Source organism: Salmo salar, chromosome ssa11 (genome assembly GCF_905237065.1).
Source record: "Salmo salar chromosome ssa11, Ssal_v3.1, whole genome shotgun sequence".
Lineage (NCBI taxonomy): Eukaryota > Metazoa > Chordata > Actinopteri > Salmoniformes > Salmonidae > Salmo > Salmo salar.
Genome location: NC_059452.1, coordinates 75777548 through 75800123, shown reverse-complemented (window position 1 = coordinate 75800123; position 22576 = coordinate 75777548). Strand labels below are relative to the sequence as shown.

General features: G+C 42.6%; 1 protein-coding gene across 2 annotated transcripts; it reads right to left on the bottom strand.

Annotated features, from left to right (window-relative positions):
• Positions 1 to 76: 76 nt before the first annotated feature.
• Positions 77 to 13784, bottom strand: man1b1a (mannosidase, alpha, class 1B, member 1a). Of its 2 annotated transcripts, none has more exons than XM_014128376.2 (14): positions 13683 to 13784; positions 12225 to 12368; positions 10270 to 10378; positions 9891 to 10126; positions 9564 to 9700; positions 9297 to 9418; positions 8957 to 9148; positions 8656 to 8804; positions 7438 to 7626; positions 6914 to 7104; positions 6591 to 6711; positions 6200 to 6394; positions 5530 to 5661; positions 77 to 4622 (listed from the first exon to the last, which is right to left on the bottom strand). In XM_014128376.2, exons 2-14 carry the CDS (start codon positions 12324 to 12326, stop codon positions 4413 to 4415), a joined length of 2085 nt encoding a protein of 694 aa, XP_013983851.1. In that variant the 5' UTR covers positions 12327 to 12368; positions 13683 to 13784; the 3' UTR covers positions 77 to 4412. The 2 variants fall into 2 exon arrangements, with proteins under 2 accessions (XP_013983851.1, XP_013983850.1); XM_014128375.2 differs by having other exon boundaries at positions 13281 to 13761.
• Positions 13785 to 22576: the final 8792 nt, after the last annotated feature.

The following is a 22576-nucleotide window of genomic DNA, read 5'->3' as shown; positions in this document are numbered from 1 at the left end:
AATACAATCATCAATCAATGAGGCTTTATGTACTGGAGGGTATCTATTCACAAAAAAGGAAAACAAGATTAACGGCTTAGTTTAAAATCTTTATTGTCGATCCAAATGACAGAAAAACTGGTTATTGTTGTATGGACAGGGTTTGAGAGAAGCTGCGGCCGGACTTACAAAAGCAGTGTGGAAAATATTACAGTCTGTGGCGTGACAATCTTAGAGAGCTGAAAGGATTCTCCAAAGTCAAGCTTCATAGGTAGCAGTTCAACGGCAAGGCAATCCCTGTGACCACTATCTTCATTAAGAAATTGCCAGGCTTAGTAGTCTTTGGGGGAAGATTTGACCCTTCTCTAATGGACGCTACTCCTTAAACAGTTCAATGAATTGATTGTGAGAACACAAAACACTATTAATCATGTCTTTGGTCTATGACGCAAGGGTCATATTTGCAATCTGCACCAACAGATCGCTACATGAGAGAGCAACATTATCAATCTATAAATCAGTATTGAGTGGACAACATTTTATATTTTGTAGGGCCTTTTAAAACACGTAATGTCAGTGAGTTTCTACATTTCTAAATGAGCGGCAGGTAGCCTACCAGTTAGAGCGTTGAGTCAGTAACCGAAAAGGTTGCTAGTTCAAATCCCCGAGACGACTATGGAAAACAAATCTGTCGCTGCCCTTGAGCAGGCTATTAACCCTAATAACAGATGTGCAAAAAACACATTTCCATTTTACCACACACTGTAAAGGTCACGTTGGAGAAACAACAAATAAGTACCCCTATTTTGACTTTTTTTCCCTCCCTCTCATTTCTCCCCATGGAGCTATTTAATTTCCAACCCAATAAAAGTACCGGGAGATGTTAATTCAATCTTCGGATGCTTTTCATTATGGCCATGTAATAGTTTCAAATATGAAAAATCATGATGTGTTAAATATAAAATGACCTCTCTGAAACTCCGAGTTGTGTATTGAAGTGTTCGCCATGGTGACAAACGACTACATTCCTTTTCTCAGGTCTTTAGTCTCCTCCAATCTTTAAAAACTCACACCAACTATGCACCAATGACTATCATGAATATTTGATCGCGTTTAAAGCCTGACTGGGGCCAAAGCCGAGAAGCAATTACAGGAACAGCACACAATCTCTGGGAGTGAGGAAGCTGCCACTCGCTAGTTGCTATAGCTTGGAAGGCACAACGTTAAAATAACTTCCAACACACCACAACAGGTGGTAGGGAAGGTAAGCTGTGCTGTGGATGACAGACCGTGTGGAGGAGTGTTCCGCCAAGCACTGGTGCAGGGCCAATTTTGCCTACTCAAATCCTGATGGTATAGGTCAAGATTTGGTTACAGAAATCTACCTATGAAATATAGCCTACTGTAATGAGTGATGATAGGTTGTGCTTTGCTAAATTATGTATTTTTTTTTTAAAGCAGTTGATCAACTAGAAGAATTATAGTTAAAATGCTTAAAGAAGCACAATACAAGGGCTATGAAATGAAACAATTGATGTCAGCGAAAGTGTGTGACTTCAGGACAACCTGTCTCAAATGGTACCCAATTCCCTATATAATGAACTACTTTTGACCTGGGCTCTGGTATATAGGGAATAGGGTGCTATTAGGGACGCACATCTCTCCACCTCTCTGGAGAGGTCTATAATTCATACTGGGAGAAGCACAATTAAATATAAGCAACACCATTGGTTAAAAGGTTCAATGCAGCAGTTTTTATCTCAATAGCAAATCATTTCTGGGTAACAATTAAGTACCTTACTGTGATTGTTTTCAATTAAAATAGTCAACGAAAATATTTAGCAAATAGCAAAATAGAATTTCACTAGGACTGTCTGGGAGGGGTCTGATATTGGCAAAGGCTTGAAACTCTCGATCTTATTAGTCTAACTAATTTACCCCATGGTGAGGTCACCATGGAAAGACCAGTGCTCCAACCCACCAAAACAGGCTGAAATTTCAGGCCAAGTTCAAGCAGCTCTTACACTAAAACGGCATTCTCATTTTCACAATATTATTCGAAACTCATAATGTGGAAATATATACAAAAACACTGAAATCACATGTTTGACTGCACTGGGCCTTTAACACGTCAAAAGGGGGAAACACAATCACAACATTCAGGAGACCATTTAAAAAGAATGCCCATAAAATATTTACACTTGTTACGCAATCATTTTACTTGAAACCTCCCAAATAGTAAGCTATAAGACACCTTCCTTGCCAAAATGCTCTACAAGACATAACCATTAACTATATACACTGTGTACAAAACATTAGGGACACCTGCTCTTTCCAAAACAGACTGACCAGGTGAAAGCTATGATCCCTTATTGATGTCACTTGTTAAATCCAATTCAATGTGAGTGTAGATGAAGGAAAGGAGACAGGTTAAAAAAATGATTACAAGAGACAATTGAGACATGTAATGTGTATGTGTGGCATTCAGCGGGTGAATGGGCAAGACAAAATATTTAAGTGCCTCTGAACAGAGTATGGTAGTAGGTCCCAGGGGCACCAGTTTGAGTGTGTAAATGAAACGCAGCTGGGTTTTCCACGCTCAGTTTCCCATGTGCATCAAGAATGGTCCACCACCCAACTGTGGGAAGCATGGGAGTCAACATGGGCCAACATCCCTGTGGAACGCTTTCAACACCTTGTAGAGTCCATGTCCCGACGAACTGAGGCTGTTCTGAGGGCAAACGGGGGCACGACTTTATTAGGAAGGTGTTCCTAATGTTTTGTACACTCAGTGTCTACCCTGGACATCTTCAGCAGGCACAGCATAAAATTGGGAGAAACAACCATTTGTGATTGAGCGCTCTGTAGGTGTGCTTAACTAGCCCTCAGCCTAATATCACAAACACCTTAAGAAAACAAGAACCCTTCTCATAGACTCTTACTAGTCTATATTCATTCATTCTGGTATTAATTCTGACTGATAATGAGTCGGGCTTTGTAACAGATTTAATTCAAGCAACAAGAATATATTCTACCCAGAACCCAAACATGAGAATTCTCAGTGGCAGCACTCTAATTAGGCTGTGGCAAGTCCATTAATCTAGGAAACCAGAACCCAAAATGTCGCAGTTCAGTCATGAGAGACTTGCCTACAAGTCGATTGCATAAACCTTAACTCCCTCACGATGAGACGAATACACAGACACATGGTCCCAAATGAAATATGCATGAAATTCTCATAACACAGCAATATTGAGTTATTTACACAACTTATGTCTGCATTGGTGAAATCACATTTAAAAGTATACAAACGTGCCATTACTTCATTACCTCGATTCCGTTCCCAATTACCCTTCATACAATCCCATGAAACAGGAGGGTTAGACTTGTTATAAGTCATCATGAAAAACACAAAAACAAATCAATGAAAAAAAATAAAAATAAAACACATTGACCATAAATACATTTTAAAAAATAACTGTCATTGTAGGCTGTGGTCCCATGTGCAACAATGATTCATGGCATTTCATTCATAGGCCATCAGTGTTGGTTTTTATCTATTCAGCTAAATCACACAGAATCACCTGTATGCATCACTACTCAAAATCTACTCCCACATCACTTAAATATACAAAAAGACAAATCCTTACATTTTAGAGATGAAAGTGCAAAGCATTTTTTCATCACAGGAGCTTCACAGTCACGGTACTATAGGCTACTTCAACTGGTCCTCCACATCGACAGTAGTAACTAGTGGTGTAAGGCCCATAGAAATAGAATGAACACACAAAATGGATTAACCGACATAAATGGCGACGCCCATTCTACTCATTCTATTTCTGTGGTAATGGCTATCAAGGAGAGGAACTCCTGAAAGACCTATGGGGTAGGAGTGTTTCACCTACCATTAAAGCCTCTCAACAATTCAACCCATGTATTCAGTACTCCCTTCAGGGTAAACAATGCTCTAACATAAATGTATAGGACAAATCAATGGGAAAGCGTAATCATCTTCTGGTACTTCCACCTTATTACATATCCTTCGTCAGCCGGTCGGGGAGGGGAAGGGAGAGGATTATACTACTTTTTAGTGTTTGATTATTTTCTAACTGGCACCTGGGGGAGTCTCAGTCTAGTTTCTGTTGAGCTGATTCTGTAGACCTTCACTCTTCTTGTTTCTTTTAAACTGAACAGCAAGCCATCAAGATTCTCAAGTGTGTCTACTCCAAAAGATTTGTACAAGAGACCAGCTCTATACCAGCTCTATCTCCCCCCCCCATCCAAGGAAAACCTCTCCACTTGAAAACCCATTGACGACTTTGTCTTCTACTGTGCACAGTGAGTCAAGCTGGATCCATTGAGAAGGCAACAGCTAGGAAGTTCAAACCCTGGATCTCGTGGTAGGCTACTTCCCTATGACATCACTTCCTGTCTCAGACAGGGGGCAATTGCCAGATGGGTAGTGGGTGGGCCTCTGTGTTGAACACGTATTTGTCCAGGCTGAGCAGCTCCAGGTCGTCTGAAAACAGCAGGTAGAAGTACTTGAGCGTCTCCCCCAGGAAGAAGCTCTCCATCTTGTCCCTCGGACCCGGGTTCACGGGGTCGCGCACGTTACTGATGGAAGTGTAGCCTCCACTTGGCACCTGGACAGGAAGACGAGCATGAGGGGAAGCAGCGAGTAACACAGGAAACCCAAACGAAACCCCATCTACAAAACTGTCTTTGACTGTGCACCACCACCACAGCGAGTCAAGCTGGATCCCTTGAGAAGGCAGCTTGGTATAACAGCTCAAGATGATTATGTTAATTGAGAAATTCAAGTACTCACCCAATTGTCTTCCTACAGATGGTGTCTTTCTAATGCAACCGTGTTGCCATGAGCTATCTGTCATGCAAATTGTGGAACTTTTTTTTATTTTTTATAATAATAATAAAGATTCCTCTGCAGCTGCATGATAGTAGAACCTGTTTTTTTTTAATGACGGCGTTCTGGCATTGACACGCTATGAAACAGCTGGCAGACGCACCAGCTGGCCGAACCCATACACCACCAGTCAACCAGGTGATCAAACTTGTTGTAGTTAGCACACACACCTTACAGACATCAATGTTTTAACTTGGAGCAAGCTGGCTGATGGAAGTCATACTCCCCGGAATGACGGGGCTGTTCTCAGAATTTAGCTTGTTTCATAACGCAGCCAGCGGGATTGGCTCAGCTAACAACCAAGCTAGCTAGCTATAATATTCAGGCACATTTCAAACTTCAGAAATAGCGCTTCTTCAACCACAAAACTCCTTAGCTAGGTGTAGAATTTCGTAATTAAGACTTGCCCAGGAAGAAAATGTCAACATTTACCACAGGGTTATATAGTTTTTGTTAAGATTCATTCTGACTGTTAGTGGGTTAATTAGACAAAGTCAGCGCAGTAACATTGTTGCCAAACAACTATTGATCTATCCAATGACTGTCTGGCAAGTTATCAGACGTAACAGATCAGTGAAGGTGGAGTCGCTGTGCTGTCTGGCGTACAGTAAAACGTTGGGACTCACCCTGGTATATTTGTTGAAGCTCTCTAGAATGTCCCAGCCCCAGTCTCTGTATTTGGCGTCCTTAGTGAACCTGTACAGGTAGAACAGACTCTCCACGGTCTCTGGTCTCAGGAGGTTGTGTCTGTCTGCAGGCTGGGGGGAGAAAAGACGTGCAAACTCACATTGGGGTGCATCCCATCCCCTATACAGCGCACTACTTTTAGGGAATAGGGTGCCATTTGAGGCTCAACCATAAACATTAACGGTAAAGTGAAGGCAAACACATTTTTGTACGCTTTGATTGGAGATGTTTGTATATGCTGTAGCAGTTCCAACCTAAATCAAATGGAATTTTCAAACGACCTTAAGAACTGACGAGACGTATTTGGAAAGCAAATTGAGGGTTAGTTCCAGCAGTGAGGAGAAAAAGATCAGAGCTGTTTTCAGCTTTATTACGCTGTAGAGCCACACTTGACTCCTGTTACTCCGCCATTAAACATCTCTAGAGAAGGAAGACAGAGAAATAAGACGCGCATCATAGTAAATTAGGATTGGAAGACATACAGTAGGAGCCAAATACATCTATATCTCACACAGTGTCCTAAGTTGCACCCTATTCCCCATGTTGTGCACTAAATAAAGAGCAGCGTGCCATCTGGGATGCTCTCAATATTGTTCTTGTAGAACCCACCTTGACGTCGATGTCTCGCCCGTCGTAGGGCTGCAGGTTGAAGTGGGCAATCTCAGGGCTCAGGCCCGTCTCCATCTGGATGTACATCTGGTGGCACGTCTCCATCAGCTGCAGGGCCAGCTCCATGTGATCCTCCGGCAGCCCATTGTGGGCACCCAGCGCAAGCGTGCCAGGCAGGAAACACACCAGGTGGTCCTGAGAGAGAGAGCGAGAAAGCCAGATTGAGCGAGAGGGACAGGGGTAGAGAGAGACAGGGGGAGAGGGTGCGAGAGGGGGGAGAGAGAGTGAGCGAGAGAGTGAGTGAGTGAGAGGGGAGAGAGCGTTTATTGTAAACATGTAAAGTAGTACATACAGTGTGTATTGGTATTGGATGTTCTGTGTAGTCTCTCACCATCTTGGGGTTAAAGCGATTGTGGTTGAGCTCCCCTACGAAGGTCAGCTTTCTGGGGCCACTGGTTCTCAGCAGGTGCTTCTTGACCCCCTCTATTGCCTCCAGGTAGTCCTCCAACAGACTAAACAACACACCCATCAATCTCTATTAGTTTATCTGAAATCCGGCAGTCTCCTCAAAGCACTCTAATCTAATCATATATGTGATCTGGGCCTGTATTCATAAAGCCTCTCGAGTAGGTGTGCTGATCTAGGATCAGGTCCTCTGTGTCCATGCCATCTTAGTCATTATCTTAAAGGCAAAATTGATAGGAAGGTGCTTACTCTGGTTCCGTCTTGCCTCCCTGGATCCACTGTTTGAGCAGGTACTCATAGTAGCTGTCAGCCCGGGCCCCCAGGGTGAAGACTCCTTTGTGGGTGAATTGGCCGCTGTTGGTGTTGATGAACATGGGCACCAGGCCGTCATGCTTCCCTGGCAGCTTATGGACCAGCCTCATCACCTCATTCACCACCTCCTAGGGATGCACAGGCAGGTTGATAAAGACTTGGGTCATATTCATTAGAGCGGACTGTAGAAAAACGTTTTGCAACGGAACACCTTCTCAAATTCAAACCTATGCAATAACAAGGTAAACTCCTCACACTTCAACCTATTCGGCTGGACAGAGATTTGGTGTCCGAAATTTACGTATTGAGACAATGGTTTTTCAATGGGAGTCATCCGTTGACAGATAACAGAGATCACTGTCTGAACATTTTTTATAAAAAAAAAAAAAAAAAAAAAAAACGTAGTCTACACTCAGAACACACATGACACGATACATAGAGCCCCCCCTCTCTGGCCTCACCTGGTACTGCGGGTCCTGGGTGAGGCGGCTGAGCTCTCTGAACTCCAGCTGGACACTGGTGACCTCGGCCAGGGTGCTGTCAGACGTCCAGCGAGGGGGGTGGGCCGTTCCCTTCCCAATGTTCACATCAGAGAAGGGGATCTTGGAGGGGGTTTTGAAAGCAGGCATCAACCTCAAGCCAATATCTTTCTACAAGAGCACAAGGGAAGGAAAGATGAGAACATAGCTATCAATCCTCATTAGCACTCATTAGTAAATTAGCTAATTGAATTAAGTACTTGTCTGACTCATTAATTCTTCAGATTTTTTTTCAAAATTGGCTTTGAATCAAAATACTTTCCATTAATTTATCATAACCTCAGGCAATGAAACGTACTAAGTTTGTAGATACAATTTGAGGTTTTCAGTGATTTATTTAGAAAGAAGAATTTGAACATTGGTTGAGAATGTGCATGTTTGAATTTAGGTGGGTGATAAAAAAAAAAGGTTGATCTCATATTTATCTAACTTGCGCATCACCAGTTAGTAAACAACTTTGCATAGAGCTTTTATGACCGGTTTAAATTAAAAACATTTTGCTCGTGGTATTCCCATGTGGGAAGAAAATAGTATTTTTCCTGCTCTGATGTACACTGAGTATACAAAACATCTTCCTAATATTGAGTTGTACCCCCTTTTGCCCTCAGAACAGTCTCAATTCGTCGGGGCATGGACACTAAAAGGTGTTGAAAGCATTCCAGAGAGATGCTGGCCCATGTTGACTCCAATGCTTCCCATAGTTGTGTCAAGTTGGCTGGATGTCCTTTGGGTGGTGGACCATTCTTGATACACACGGGAGACTGTTGTGCCAGCGTTGCGTAGCAGTTCTTGACACACTCAAACTGGTACGCCTGGCACCTACTACCATACCCCGTATAAAGTCAATTCAATCTTTTGTCTTGCCCATTCGCCCTCAATGGCGCACATACACAATACATGTCTCAAGGCTTAAAAATAATTTTTTAACCTGTCTCCTTCCCTTCCTCTACACTGACTGAAGTGGATTTAACAAGTTACATCAATAAGGGATCATAGCTTTCACCTGGTCAGTGTTCCTAATGTTTTGTACACTCAGGGTATGTGTCAGCCAGAAGCCCCAGGGATCAGTGAATAGTGAGATTGAAAGGGTGAAAGAAGAGTCGCCCAATCTGTCCTAGCCTTCCTTCCCATGTCACTCACAGCCTTCTCCAGGAACATCTCGTCGCCAGTCAGGTGGTAGGTGCTTAGCAGGCCTCCCAGGATCCGGATGGTGCTCTCAAACAGGTTCACGTCTACATTCTTAGAGAATGACAACTCAGTCTCCACCCACTTCCTCGCCTCCTCAAACTCTGTGAGCGAGCGAGCAAGCAAGCAAGCGAGAGACAGGGAGACAGAGAGAGAAATTCAGCCTTGGGTTCTGTTTCACAGCTGCAAATAGAAAGAAGCAATTAGTAAAGAGAGAGCGGGGTGTGTCTGTTTCTGTGTTAGGAGACCTAGCTACCTTCTTTCAGTCCCAGGATCCACATTGTGTCCAGAGCATCAATGAGAGTCAGGCCCAGGCCAAACCACTCCCCGTAGGACTTAGACACAGGCTTGAGCTCATCATGACCCCAGGCAAACTCCTTATAGCCCTTCCACGCATGCCTAAAGGCCTCTCGCACCATCTCCAGCCTGTCCACAGGCTTCACTGAAACTACACACAGTAAGCACATTCTCTCAAGCACACACACAAACATGTATATTCCTGAAGCCAAAGACACCACAACTGGTCAAGCTCTGGAGTGGGTGAGGGTGTGCGGTATGGTTGAGGGTGTGAGATGGTGCGTGTGGCAGAGACTTACCTGGTGCCAGTGGGGCTGTGTCCTCAGGGTTGACTGGCACCGGAGGTACAGCGACATCCTTCTCATGGGCAGAGGGTGGGGGTTCTGTAGCCTCGTCTGCCTCGATCATGGCTCCTCGCCAGCTACGTGTATGAAACACATAACACATATAAAGGACATGGAGCTGTAAATAAATAGTAATAACAGTATTACCGCAGAATGATCCTGATTGGGCAAGAGAGTTGAATTCGACATCGAGTGTCGTTACGGTTGACAATAGGTTTTTACCTGACAAGAGGCTTCTCTCCCTCGTCCTCTTCAGCTTTCTCCACTGGCACTTTCTCCACTGGTTTTACCAGTGAATCTGATACATTCCGCTCCTTCTGCAGGCTTGGAGGTCCTCTCTTGTTGGGGAATGGTCTCTTCTACATAGGTAAACAGAGCTAATTAGAATACTTTACAGCAAGTTCTGACAAAGGTGCTGACGGACAGCCAAAACAGTTGCTTCACTGTCTGTTCTTGGACCCAGAATCACTTGAATGGTTGTTAGGTTTTATTAAACATAAAACCAATCAAAGTAGTTAAGTATAGTGCAATAGCCAGACTGGTCCTGACCTTGGCTGGAGGTTTGGGTATAGAGGGGACCTTTGGCCTCCGGGGTTCTGGAATGACCTCTGGTATGAGTCCTGGACCCACAGCTAGACCCAACTCTGGGCCGACCGCTACACCAGCCAGGCCCACAGCCGGACCTCCAGCTGGGCCAGCCACAGGGTTTACCCCTGGAGGGACGGGTTTCAGGCCTCTTTCCCAGTCTTCATCCCAGTCCTCCCTTACCGCCCTGTCCGACATGCCTTAGTGCACGCACACACACACACACACACACACACACACACACACACACACACACACAGCACAGGAGCATGCTCTGAAACATCAATAGCAGCATACAAATACAAAAGACTAACAGCGAGTGAGAGTGGGGAAAGAGGCCTACCTCTCCATTGCTCTGAGAAGCTTGGGTAGGAGAGCAGTCCACATATCAGCAGCAGAGCCAGCAGGAAGAGGATGAGACTGCGCTGCAGCCGAGACAGCTGCTTCCACTTCTACAGAGGAGAGAGGAAAATAAGCACTCAAAAGCAATTTAACATCTATCAATTGATCCTTCGCTAAGCCTGGCCCCGGAACTTTGGGCAACCAATTGCAGCGCTCCAATGTAGACAGCAACTGTTGACGAGTCTGACACCTCGGACAAGCTCACGTTAGAAACGCATGACGCAAGCCAGTGGGGGAAAACATTTATTGTTTAAATGGCTAAATAATTGAAAAGTATACCAGGGGTACTTGCCACTGTGATTCCTGAATTGCAGAGCCTGTTGGCGTATTTTTAAAAATCCCAAATTATACTTCCGTTACATTGTTTGTTAGCTAGCTTTCAGTCTCATTGACCACCAAATGTTGCTAACGCTAGCTAGCCACTTAATAGAACTTGGCTATATCATGAATATAACTAATCTGCTGTCGACATCAGCAAACGATTTGAGAGCACTTTTTAGCTCCAAAAGTGCTTAGTAGCTTCGACTGCATGCACAGTGCATTCAGACCCCTCCAGTGGCTAGCTACACTACAACCAGAATTTTACCAGGTTCCCTTGAAGCAATTGTAATGACAGTCCACCACAACATACCCAAGAGATTCCTGATTAGCAAGGGGTAGTCTGTGCTTAATTTCATTGTGTATTAAGAAGGGGATTTCGCCAGTGTTTCCTGAGAAAATGTTGCCTGCGCTTGCGACAGTAAACAAGTGGGCAGGGCTTAGCGAAGGGTCAATTCAAATGACAGTAGGACCGTAGCTCATTTCCCCATACCAAATCACCATTTATGAGGGATAAAAGGTTTTGACAAACACTGTGTAAGCTATTGTGTTACTTGCCCGGTACAACTCCAACATCTCTAGATGGTTGTTTTTCCACTAGCTTACACAGACTGATATATGCAAGCAAGCAGTGAGGATAGAGGGATGCTCTCCCATGGGAGACAACAAAAAATAGCTAGAGGCACAACAGGCTACACGCAAATACTGTAGGCCGGCTACTTAGCCTAATTAACACTTGTGTTGAGCTCAAATACCTCTCTGAGCAATTATCAGTGAGCCATGATGGAAAACAATGCATCACTGTCTCAGAAGAGACTGTCACTGGAATCCATCTAAGTAAGACAATACACAAGAAGACATAGCCTAGTCTGCCCTATACCAATGAAAACTACTATAAGCCATACTCCTTACATTCATGATAGCTATTATTTTTGCATATTGCACCAGCATATACGAAACAAAATAATGGCAGGTTTAAAAAGCACATCTCTGCTGGTTCTGTTAAGCACCTGAAAACCAGGGGCGTATTCATTACAGAAACAGCAAAACAAAAGTTTCTATTGGATAAATTCAGGTAGGTCCCTTCTCGTTTCATTCCGCTTGCTTCTGTTTAATAAACATTTTACAACAGCTCTAGTCCATGTTGATCTCCCAATCAGTTATCTTTCAATCAACAAGAAAGTACCAACGACCTATCTGGAAGCATCTCAATGCTTGACTGGAGGAGGTAGGCTACAATACCTTTTATCAGGGGGGATTTCCTTTGAGAGTGAAATATGAAACCAGTTTGAAAGAAGGACAGCAAACACAAGGACATGCTGATTTTGGCATAACAGCACCGTATTGAGAAAAGAGTGGGACAAAGCCTGGGGCCGTATGCATAAATCTTCTCCGAGTAGGAGTGCTGATTTAGGTACAGTTTAGCCTTTTAGATCACACTGAATAAGATTAAGTGGAAAAGGGGGGAGCTGATCCTAGATAAGCACTCCTACTCAGAGTTGCTTGATACATATGGCCCCAGTTCACAGTTGTGAGAAAGTGGCTGCAGGACAAGGGCTTGAAATAAATAATACTCACCCTCCAGCAGGACTGGCGGCGGTGCTTTCCGTTGTTGTAGCTGCGGCTATGTTGGTCACTGAGGGTCAGTGCGATGAAGTCCTTTCTAGATGGAGGGTACATCTCTCCAGCTGAGTGGTACCGTCATATGTCAAAGACGCTGGACTGAGGGATGGGGAAGAGAAGGGAATAGTTTAGGATTAATTGACCTAAAAAAAGCCAGAGGAAAAATAACAGGAGTGTCTCAACTCTTCCTTTAAGTTAAGGGTCCATTTGACTCATTATTTCATTTAGTTTGTTTCAATGTCCACAAGGTGGCTTTTTATTGTCAGCTAGCTAGCTAACATTACTTGAACTAAGAGTAGCAACTAAGGCATCAAGGCCAGTTAGATAGCAACTGAACTAGTTGTCTATGGAATAGCCCCTGCCTGGAGATCAAAAAAAGAAAAAGTAGAAACAGCTTTAAAAAGCAGGCAAAGGTTTTAATTTGGACAAGGTTGCGTCTATAAGAGAAACCACTCCACACCCCACTGCTGGCCAGGTGTATTTATTTTAATGATAGGTATGAGGTGCAATGAAGTTTGTTTTAATGTTAAATTAATATGGTTGATTTTTAAGGTTGGGGAAAGTGCAGTGAATAGTGCCACTTTTTAGGATGTCAACATAAATGAATGCATTTATGGTTGTTTGTAATTTTGTCTTGGCTTTTAAACCATTATAATTGTTATTACCATCGAGGACCACTTTGGAAACAAGCGTTTTAATGAATACTTTCATGTGATATCCTCTGGGTCCACATTGTACATTTTGTTGTATATGTCTGTTGCCCAAATTAAATTAAATCTGGCTGGCTAGTTAGCTATGATTCATAACTCCAAAAGACAAGGCTTTTTGCAATCTGTCTTGTCTTTGGAGTTAAAAACTATAAATATAGTTTGCTAGGAGTTATGAATCATACCTAGCTAGTTGGCTGACAATTTGTCGCCAACTAGCTACAGCTATGTCACAGACAAAAGTAGGAACCTTTTAGTTCTTTGGCTAGCTATGTCACTCAAAAGTACCCCATACGCTTATTACCTTTTCCCGCTGTGCCCAGGTAGCGAACGTTAGCCTCCGTTGTTGTCACACTGACTGTATTCTCTCCGGGCGCGTTAGGAAGAGCGAGTCATGATGAGCTAGCTCTAGCTAGCTACCTATCCTATAACCTACAACATTGGAAAGCTAGCTATCATAGTGTTGACTTGTACTGTTGACAATTGATCCACATATCTCGCAAGTGAAGAGAGAATCCCTTTAATTTCCCCAGTAACAACAACATGGCAAGCTAGCTACTATATATTGTTCGCTTACGTTAGCTAGCCTTTCGATAGCTGCCTCTAGTTAGCTATCTTACTTTTTTTCGCTTCCAAACAGTGGACGGTTTTGTAAAGACCAACATCTATCTAGGTTCGGGTGCCCAGTCTGGTAAATTTTACTAACCTCCACTGGTGAAAATTGTGGTTAGCTGATAGCAGCTTGCATCCTCAAAAAGTGACAGCTCACCAATGGGCGTATTCGTTTTGCATGGTCCGGTGCCCCGGTTGGCGGAGATTGTTATTTTGGAAACTCCACCAACCCCGGACATTTCAGTGTGGGTCACATGACTCGAGGCCGCGTCATCATTGGCTGTGAGACGTCGCGGCCCTGCCCACCCGTGGGGAAAATAACCCTGTGGTTATTGCCCGCCTGTGGGGAACATAACCCTGTACTTATTACCCCATTGGCTCACAGTAAAAACGTGACCTTTTCAAACTCAATTTTGTTGTTGTCCTCTTGTTTTAGTCAATTACAAAACTACATTTAAGAAAAGTACAATATGTCTAAAGATTACTTTTCCACAATGCCTGCTCACTACTTATAAAAGCGTAATATTTGAGGGCTTCCCTCATGCTTGTTTTCATGAAGGCGTTAGCAGACACTTGAGTGAGTTAGTGAGTGAGTGATAAACTCCCATATCGATTGGGTGAAATACCACAGCGTGCAATCACAGCAGCAAGATTTGTGACCTGTTGCCACAAGAAAAGGGCTACCAGTGAAGAACAAACACCACTGTAAATAGAACCTATATTTATGTTTATTTATTTTCCCTTTTGTACTTGAACTATTTGCACATTATTACAACACTGTATATAGACATAATATGACATTTGAAATGTCTTTATTATTTTGGAACTTTTTCTGTAATTTTTTTGTTTATTTCACTTTTGTTTATTATCTATTTCACTTGCTTTGGCAATGTAAACATATGTTTCCCATGCCAATAAAACCCCTTAAATTGAATTGAGTGAGTGAGTGCTAGCTACTGTAGTTACCCGACCGGAACATTAAGCTAGCCAAGACCAACAACACAAGCAAACAGACTATACAGCTACAAGTAGTGAATGGAGTTACAATGTTTTACTTGTGATTAAATGTTTTCCACACACGTAGCTAGCGCAATGTTTCCCTATAAAAATAACAATTAATTTACTGAGGAGGATGGTCCTCTCCGTCCTCCTCTGAGAAGCCTCCACTGGTGAAAACAATATGTTTTGTAATTTCTCGTTATAACAAGTTTGGTAGCAACATGTGAAAATTGTTGTGGAAATCTGTTGCAGCTCAAGTCGACTACAAAATCCACAATGCAATGTTCTCTCTCTCTAGGCTTGCTAGTTAGCAAGCAAACTACATACAATAATAGCAAAGTCAGTATCTGCATGTGAAGTAGATAGCTGTATAATCGCCTAAAAAACAGAACTATCAATTTAGGAGTCTATCTCACCGATTTCAACTTGCAGTTGGCCTCTGCACAGAGCAAGTGCAGAGTACGTTGCTATGGCAACAACAGCCCTTTCCCACGTTTCCCAGACACACAGGGTGGATTGCCAGATGGTACTTGAAGGAGAAACTGAGTTGAATCATTTGGTGCACTATTTAGATTGAGCATATCTAAGCGAAATATATATGTCCCAAGACCAGCTCAGTTAATCCATACCATTGTGTCGCTGAGTTGTGATAATGCTACAGCAAATGTACATTATCCTAGGAGCATTGACAGACAATGTAAGTAACCTAATTTCTGTCACTCTAACTGCCCTGAATGCCTCTGTTGATCCTACAGCTATTGTATGCAGTAATCATGTGCCTATGCACCAGAGTTATATTGTTAGAACTGAGGCGGTGTGCCCTAGTAGGAAGTCCACTGTGTGCACCTCACCCTGCAATATCAGCTCAACCATAAATAACATGAGCATGTCTACTTCTGATACTCTTCCCAGAATAGTGCTAAAAAATAGCCCACATTAACATATGTAGCCTAAGAAACAAGGTTCATGAAATCAATACCTTGCTAGTAACAGATGACATTCATATTCTGACTATCTCAGGAACTCACTTAGATAATATGTTGTTATGTGTTAATAACATTTAGATTACTTTACCCAGCAGGCAATTGCAGGGGGCAGGTGGTTGAAGAATGCCTTGCATCGCTAAACATGGAGTTTTCTAGCTGAAGTATATGTTCATTAAAAGTAGTTAAACCTACGCCCCGGTTTGTCATTATATAAGTGTCACGTCCTGACCAGTAAAAGGGGTTATTTGTTATTGTAATTTGCTCAGGGCGTGGCAGGGGTGTTTGTTTTGTGTGTTTCGGGGTTTTTGGTGTATGTTCTATGTTTTCTATTTCTATGTGGGTTTTCTAGTTTTCTATTTCTATGTTAGTTTTGGGAACGACCTCCAATTAGAAACAGCTGGTTGTCGTTGCTTCTAATTGGAGGCCATATTTAAGTGGGTTTATTTTCTCTTGTGTTTGTGGGTGGTTGTTCCATGTGTAGTCTATGTACCGTACAGGACTGTTTTTCGTTGTGCTTTTGTTCAGTGTTCATTTCTTTAATAAATCAAGAAGATGATTCACATCCCCGCTGCAGTTTGGTCCGGTCGTTACGACGGTTATGACAATAAGGAACAAACATAACAAGGTGTCAGATTGGTAGTCGCTATGACGAGACAGAGAAAAGAAAGGAGTAACTGCAAATTTCAGCACAAAAATTGAACATTCTACCACAAGTCAAGTGACGTGAGTAGTCGAAGATGCTAGCTTGCAAGAGTGAGGGCAACGAGCCGCAGCAGCGAGAGTTTTATTTTTTTATTTTTTATCTTTATTTTAACAGGGAAAACAGCCTGAGACCTGGATCTCTTTTACGGCTGTGCCCTGTGTAAACATGTTGACATGTACAGTTTTAGGCATACAGACAAGAACATTTCAAACATACAAAACAAAGACACAATTCAACAGTGGCAGCAGCGAGAGCGAGGCTGCATTGGAATCTGTTGATGAGCAACATACTGAAGTAAGAGAAATTGACACTGTTCTTGTTCTCTGTCATGGATAGGATTAGTCCTCCTACTCGTATGGGGTTAACAGGCAATTTAGCTGACAATTGGAAACGTTTCAAGCAGAGATTCAATATCTAACTAGCAGCCAGTGGTGCAGGGGGAGATGATGACATATTGAAAGCTTCCATTTTTCTGCATGTTATTGGAGAGGATGCATTGGACATTTACAATAGCTTTCAGCAAGACAAGGCAAACTTGACATTGACTGTGCTAATGGATAGATTTGAGGAGTATTTCGTACCAAGCCAGAACGTCACGTTTGAGAGATACAAGTTTTTCTCTCATGATCAGAAACAGGGAGTTAGTTTTGAGCAGTATTTGGCTGAGCTGAACACACTGAGCAAAACATGTGAATTTGAAAATCTGAAAGACTCACTAGTGAAAGACAGGATAGTCTGTGACATACTTGATAATGGACTCAAGGAGAGATTGCTGCGTGAGCAAGATTTAACTTTGGATAAAGCAGTGGATATGTGTCGAGCAGCTGAAACCACCAGAGAACAAGCTAAAGAGCTGTGCAGGGATGGGACGTCAGTGCATGCAATAAAAAGAGAGGAGCACCACACACAACGTCTTACAAAACAAAAACAAGCAAAAGAGAGAAATCAAAACACTACATGTGGAAAATGTGAATTTATCCACCAGACCAAAAAATGCATATGGCAAATCATGTAACAACTGTGGGAAAAACAATCATTTCTCAAAATGCTGCAAAGCTGAGGCTACAAAGAAAAAGGTTCACACAATCGAGGAGATTGAAGAATTCTTTGATTCTGTGGAAATATGCAATGCAGTAAATGCTGAATGGATTGTGCCATTGACTGTGAATGAAACTATAATACCATTCAAGCTTGATACTGGAGCACAGGTTAACCGGTTGTCGCTGGATGACTACAAAACACTGAAGGTGAAGAGCAAAATACACCCGGTTAAAATTAAGGTTACCGGTTATACTGGGGAGAATGTACCAGTCAAAGGTAGCTGCATTGTAATTTTACAGCACAAAGGAAAACATTTCAGAGCACAGCTGCTGATTGTGGAAAATAGTGTACAGCCTATTATAGGAATCAATGCATGTGAAAAGCTCAATTTGTTGAAAAGAGTGTATGTAGTGACATCACAGACTGAAAATGACCAAGAATCGCTACTGGCTGAGTATGAGGATGTGTTTGAGGGTCTTGGATGTTTACCAGGAGAACACAAAATATGTACTGATGACAAAATTACTCCAGTTGTGCATGCATGCAGAAAAGTTTCATTTGCACTGAGGAAAAAGCTCAAAGAGGAACTCGGACAAATGGAAAAGATGGACGTCATCACAAAAATGGATGAACCTACAGACTGGGTAAGCTCACTGGTTATTGTGGTGAAAAAGAACGCCGATCTCAGGATATGTCTAGACCCGAGAGATCTCAACAAAGCAATCAAGAGAGAGCATTTCAAGTTGCCAACCAGAGAAGAGATAATGTCGCAGTTTGCTGGAGCAAAGTGGTTCAGTAAGCTTGATGCCTCATCAGGATTCTGGCAAATGAAGCTAGATGATGCAAGCTCAAGGCTATGCATATTCAACACACCTGAGGGCAGGTACAGTTTTCTTCGTCTACCATATGGGATTCTCTCAGCACCAGAGGTCTACCACAAGACAATCCACATGATCTACGAGCACATTCCAGGAGTGGACACTATGATGGATGACATCATCGTCTGAGGGTCCACAAAAGAAGAACACGACGCAAGAGTGAGACAAGTGCTGGACCTGACACGGAAAGTCAACCTAAAACTAAACAAGGACAAATGCGAGTTTGGTGTGAAAACACTTACCTTCGTGGGCGACGTACTTTCAGAAGACGGAGTCAAACCAGACCCGAGGAAAACATCAGCCATCAACAACATGGAGCGCCCGAAGAACAAGGACGATGTGAGACGCTTCATGGGCATGATCACCTACCTTGCAAAGTTCATAGCTCAACTGTCAGCACAGTCCGCTCCACTCAGATGTCTTCTGGAACAGAAAAATTCATTGGAATGGTCCCATGAACAGGAAAACTGCTTCAAAAACCTAAAGAAGACAATCACAGAAGAGCCAGTGCTCAGATTCTATGATCCAGAGAAAAGCACAAGGATTTCTACAGAAGCGTCACAGTTTGGCCTGGGAGCAGTTCTTCTGCAACAGCATGACGACACATGGCAACCCGTCGCTTATGCGTCCAGAGCCTTGACAGGCGCAAAGACAAGGTATGCACAACTAGAGAAAGAACTACTGGCGAGCACATACACTTGCGAAAGGTTTCACCAATACGTCTACGGATGAGACTTCGAAGTAGAAACTGACCACAAATCAATCATGTCTAAGCCACTGAATGATTGTCCAATGAGAATCCAGAGAATGTTAATCAGACTGCAAAAGTATGATGTGAAGATTATCTATACCCCGGGAAAGTTCATGTTCGCGGCCGACACTCTTTCTTGAGCAGTCGACAAGAAGGAGAGCTTCGACACACAGAAAACGCTGAGATTCAGGCCTACGTCGACATGATCCTAGCATCACTTCCTGTGTCTTCTGAGAGAATGGAGCAGATCAAAAGAGAGACCGCAGCTGACCAAACAATGACAGAGTTGAAAGAAACAACACTGATAGGATGGCCCGCACAGAAAAACAACTGTCCAAGGAGAATACAGGATTACTGGATGTGCAGAGCAGAGCTCACCGTTGTGGATGACATAGTGTTCAAAGGCAACAAGATTGTCATTCCCGTGACACTACGCAAAGAAATGCTACAGAAAATACACGAGGGCCACTTGGATGAGGAAAAATGCAAACGACGAGCACGAGAAGTAATGTACTGGCCAAGAATGAACCAGGAAATCATCCAGACCGCTGCTTCATGTGAACTGTGTTTGACCTACAGGCCAAAGCAACAGCAAGCCTCAACCAGTACCCAACAGACCCTACTACAAAGTTGGAGTTTACCTTTTTGACTGCAATGGCAACAGTCGCATTGCTGTTACCGACTACTACTCAAACTACCCTGAAGTAGCAACACTGCCAACTACCTCCAGCAAAGCTGTAATCACCTACCTGAAATCAGTCTTTGCAAGACATGGGGTTGCGTCTGAACTGTACTCGGACAATGGCCCGCAGTTCTCAAATTCTGAATTCCGATCATTCGCTAACGACTGGGGATTCTGACACAACACCTCCAGCCCCAACTACCCAAGGTCCAACGGCTTAGCAGAGAGTTCAGTCAAAATTGTCAAAGGTCTGATGAAAAAGGCACATGATGGAAAGGAGGATTTCCTAAAAAATCTGATGATCTACCGCAGCACACCGCTGCAGAACGGACTTTCACCTGCACAAATGTTGATGGGACGTCGCATCAGAACCAACCTACCCATCCATGAGGACTTGCTAACACCCAGAGGTGCTCACAAAGTCAAACTCGCGAAGGAAAAACAAAAAGACAAACAAAAACAGCGACACGACAAAAGTGCAAGACACTTGCCAGAACTGAAACCTGGAGATCATGTACGACTCCGAGACATCACTACAGGAACCTGGATTCAGCAAGGGTGTGTGCAGAGAGAAGTTGCACCGCGATTCTATGAGATCCAAGCGGAGCATGGATCACAACTGAGACGAAACAGAGTGGATCTAAGGCTTCAGCCATTCCCTCAAGGAACTGATGATCATCAGGAGGATACTGCTGAAGCGTCAAATGCCTTTAGCAATGGACAATTCAGTCAGAACACCCTGACTGACAATGAACGCTGTCCAACTGTTTCAGGAAGCACTGTCGGAGCCCAAAAAGCAATGTCAGAGCCCATGAAAGGCTTATTGAGAATTGCAAAAAGAAATACAAAAAATACAAAAAAGGGGCACCTGGACTGAATGTTTTGTTAATGTGAAAAGACATAGAGCCACAATAGAGTATTGTTGGACAGACTATATTTAGTTGAAAAAAATTATATACAAAAAAATAAAAAATGGGGGGAAAGAAATGTGTGTTATTGAACATTGCATGTTATGCAAGTTGAGTAAACAAATGTGATGTGACGTGTAGTTACATAGAAAAGTAGTTTTCTTTTAAGGAAAGAAGATGTGTTGTTATGTGTTAATAACATTTAGACTATGTTACCCAGCAGGCTATGCGGGTGGCAGGTGGTTGAAGAATGCCTTGCATGGCTAAACATGGAGTTTTCTAGCTGAAGTATATGTTCATTAAAAGTAGTTAAACCTACGCCCCAGGTTTGTTATTATATAAGGAACAAACATAACAGATAATACCTTTGATGATACAGTGGTAACAATACATGGTTATAAAATATACAAAAAACACAGTGTTGCAGCATCTGACAGTAAGGCGCTACAGAAGATAGTGCGTACGGCCTAGTACATCACTGGGGCAAAGCTTCCTGCCATCCAAGCCCTCTAAACTAAGCGATGTCGGAGGAAGGCCCCAAAAATAATCCAGCCACCCAAGTGCCGCGAAATACAAATACCTCAAAAATGCTATAACTTCAATTTCTCAAACATATGACTATTTTACACCATTTTAAAGACAAGACTCTCGTTAATCTAACCACATTGTCCGATTTTAAAAAGGCTTTACAGCGAAAGCAAAACATTAGATTATGTCAAGAGAGTACCCTGCCAAAAATAATCACACAGCCATTTTCAAAGCAAGCATATATGTCACAAAAACCAAAACCACAGCTAAATGCAGCACTAACCTTTGATGATTTTCATCAGATGACACTCATAGGACATTATGTTATACAATACATGCATGTTTTGTTCAATCAAGTTCATATTTATATCAAAAACCAGCTTTTTACATTAGCATGTGATGTTCAGAACTAGCATACCCACCGAAAACTTCCGGTGAATTTGCTAAATTACTCATGATAAACGTTGACAAAATATATAACAATTTATTTTAAGAATTATAGATACAGTACTCCTTTATGCAAACGCTGTGTCAGATTTTAAAATAGCTTTTCGGCGAAAGCACATTTTGCAATATTCTGAGTACATAGCTCGGCCATCACAGGCTAGCTAATTTGACACCCACCAAGTTTGGGGCAACCTAAACTTAGAATTACTATTAGAAAAATTGGATTACCTTTGCTGTTCTTTGTCAGAATGCACTCCCAGGACTTCTACTTCAACAACAAATGTTGTTTTGGTTCCAAATAATCCATAGTTATATCCAAATACCTCCGTTTTGTTCGTGCGTTCAGGTCACTATCCGAAGGGTAACGCGCGATCGCATTTCGTGACAAAAAAATTCAAAATATTCCCTTACCGTACTTAGAAGCATGTCAAACGCTGTTTAAAATCTATTTTTATGCTTTTTTTCTCGTAAAATAGCGATAATATTCCAACCGGACAACGTTGTATTCATTCAAAGACTGAAAGAAAAAAATGGAGAAGTCTCGTGAAAGCGCATCTCAGTCTCACTGTCCCCAGGCAGGCCACTTACAAACTCTGCTGCTGTACTTTGCCCAGAGACAGGAGACACGTCATTCCACTTTCTGAATGCTTTAGAGAGCCAATGGAAGCTTTAGAAAGTGTCACGTAACAGCACAGATGCTGTAATATCGATAGAGATGCAAATTGTCAGACAGGGCACTTCCTGCATGGAATCTTCTCAGGTTTTGGCCTGCCATATGAGTTCTGTTATACACAGACACCATTCAAACAGTTTTAGAAACTTTAGAGTGTTTTCTATCCAAATCTACTAATTATATGCATATTCCCATTTCTGGGCAAGAGTAGTAACCAGTTTAAATCGGGTAGGTTTTTTATCAGGCCGTGAAAATACTGCCCCCTAGCTCCAACAGGTTTTAACAGCTTCTAACCCCAAGCCATAAAACTGCTGAACAATTAATGAAATGGCTACCCGGACTATTTGCGTTGACCCCCCTTTTTTATACACTGGTGCTACTCACTGCATAAT

Excerpts from the sequence above, each read along its gene's own strand:
- man1b1a (XM_014128376.2), bottom strand. The coding sequence starts at position 12,326 with ATGTACCCTCCATCTAGAAAGGACTTCATCGCACTGACCCTCAGTGAC. Across the intron at positions 9,701-9,890 it reads TACCCAAACCTCCAGCCAAG|AAGAGACCATTCCCCAACAA; the intron begins GTCAGGACCAGT and ends TTACCTATGTAG. Across the intron at positions 6,395-6,590 it reads ATCGCTTTAACCCCAAGATG|GACCACCTGGTGTGTTTCCT; the intron begins GTGAGAGACTAC and ends TCTCTCTCTCAG.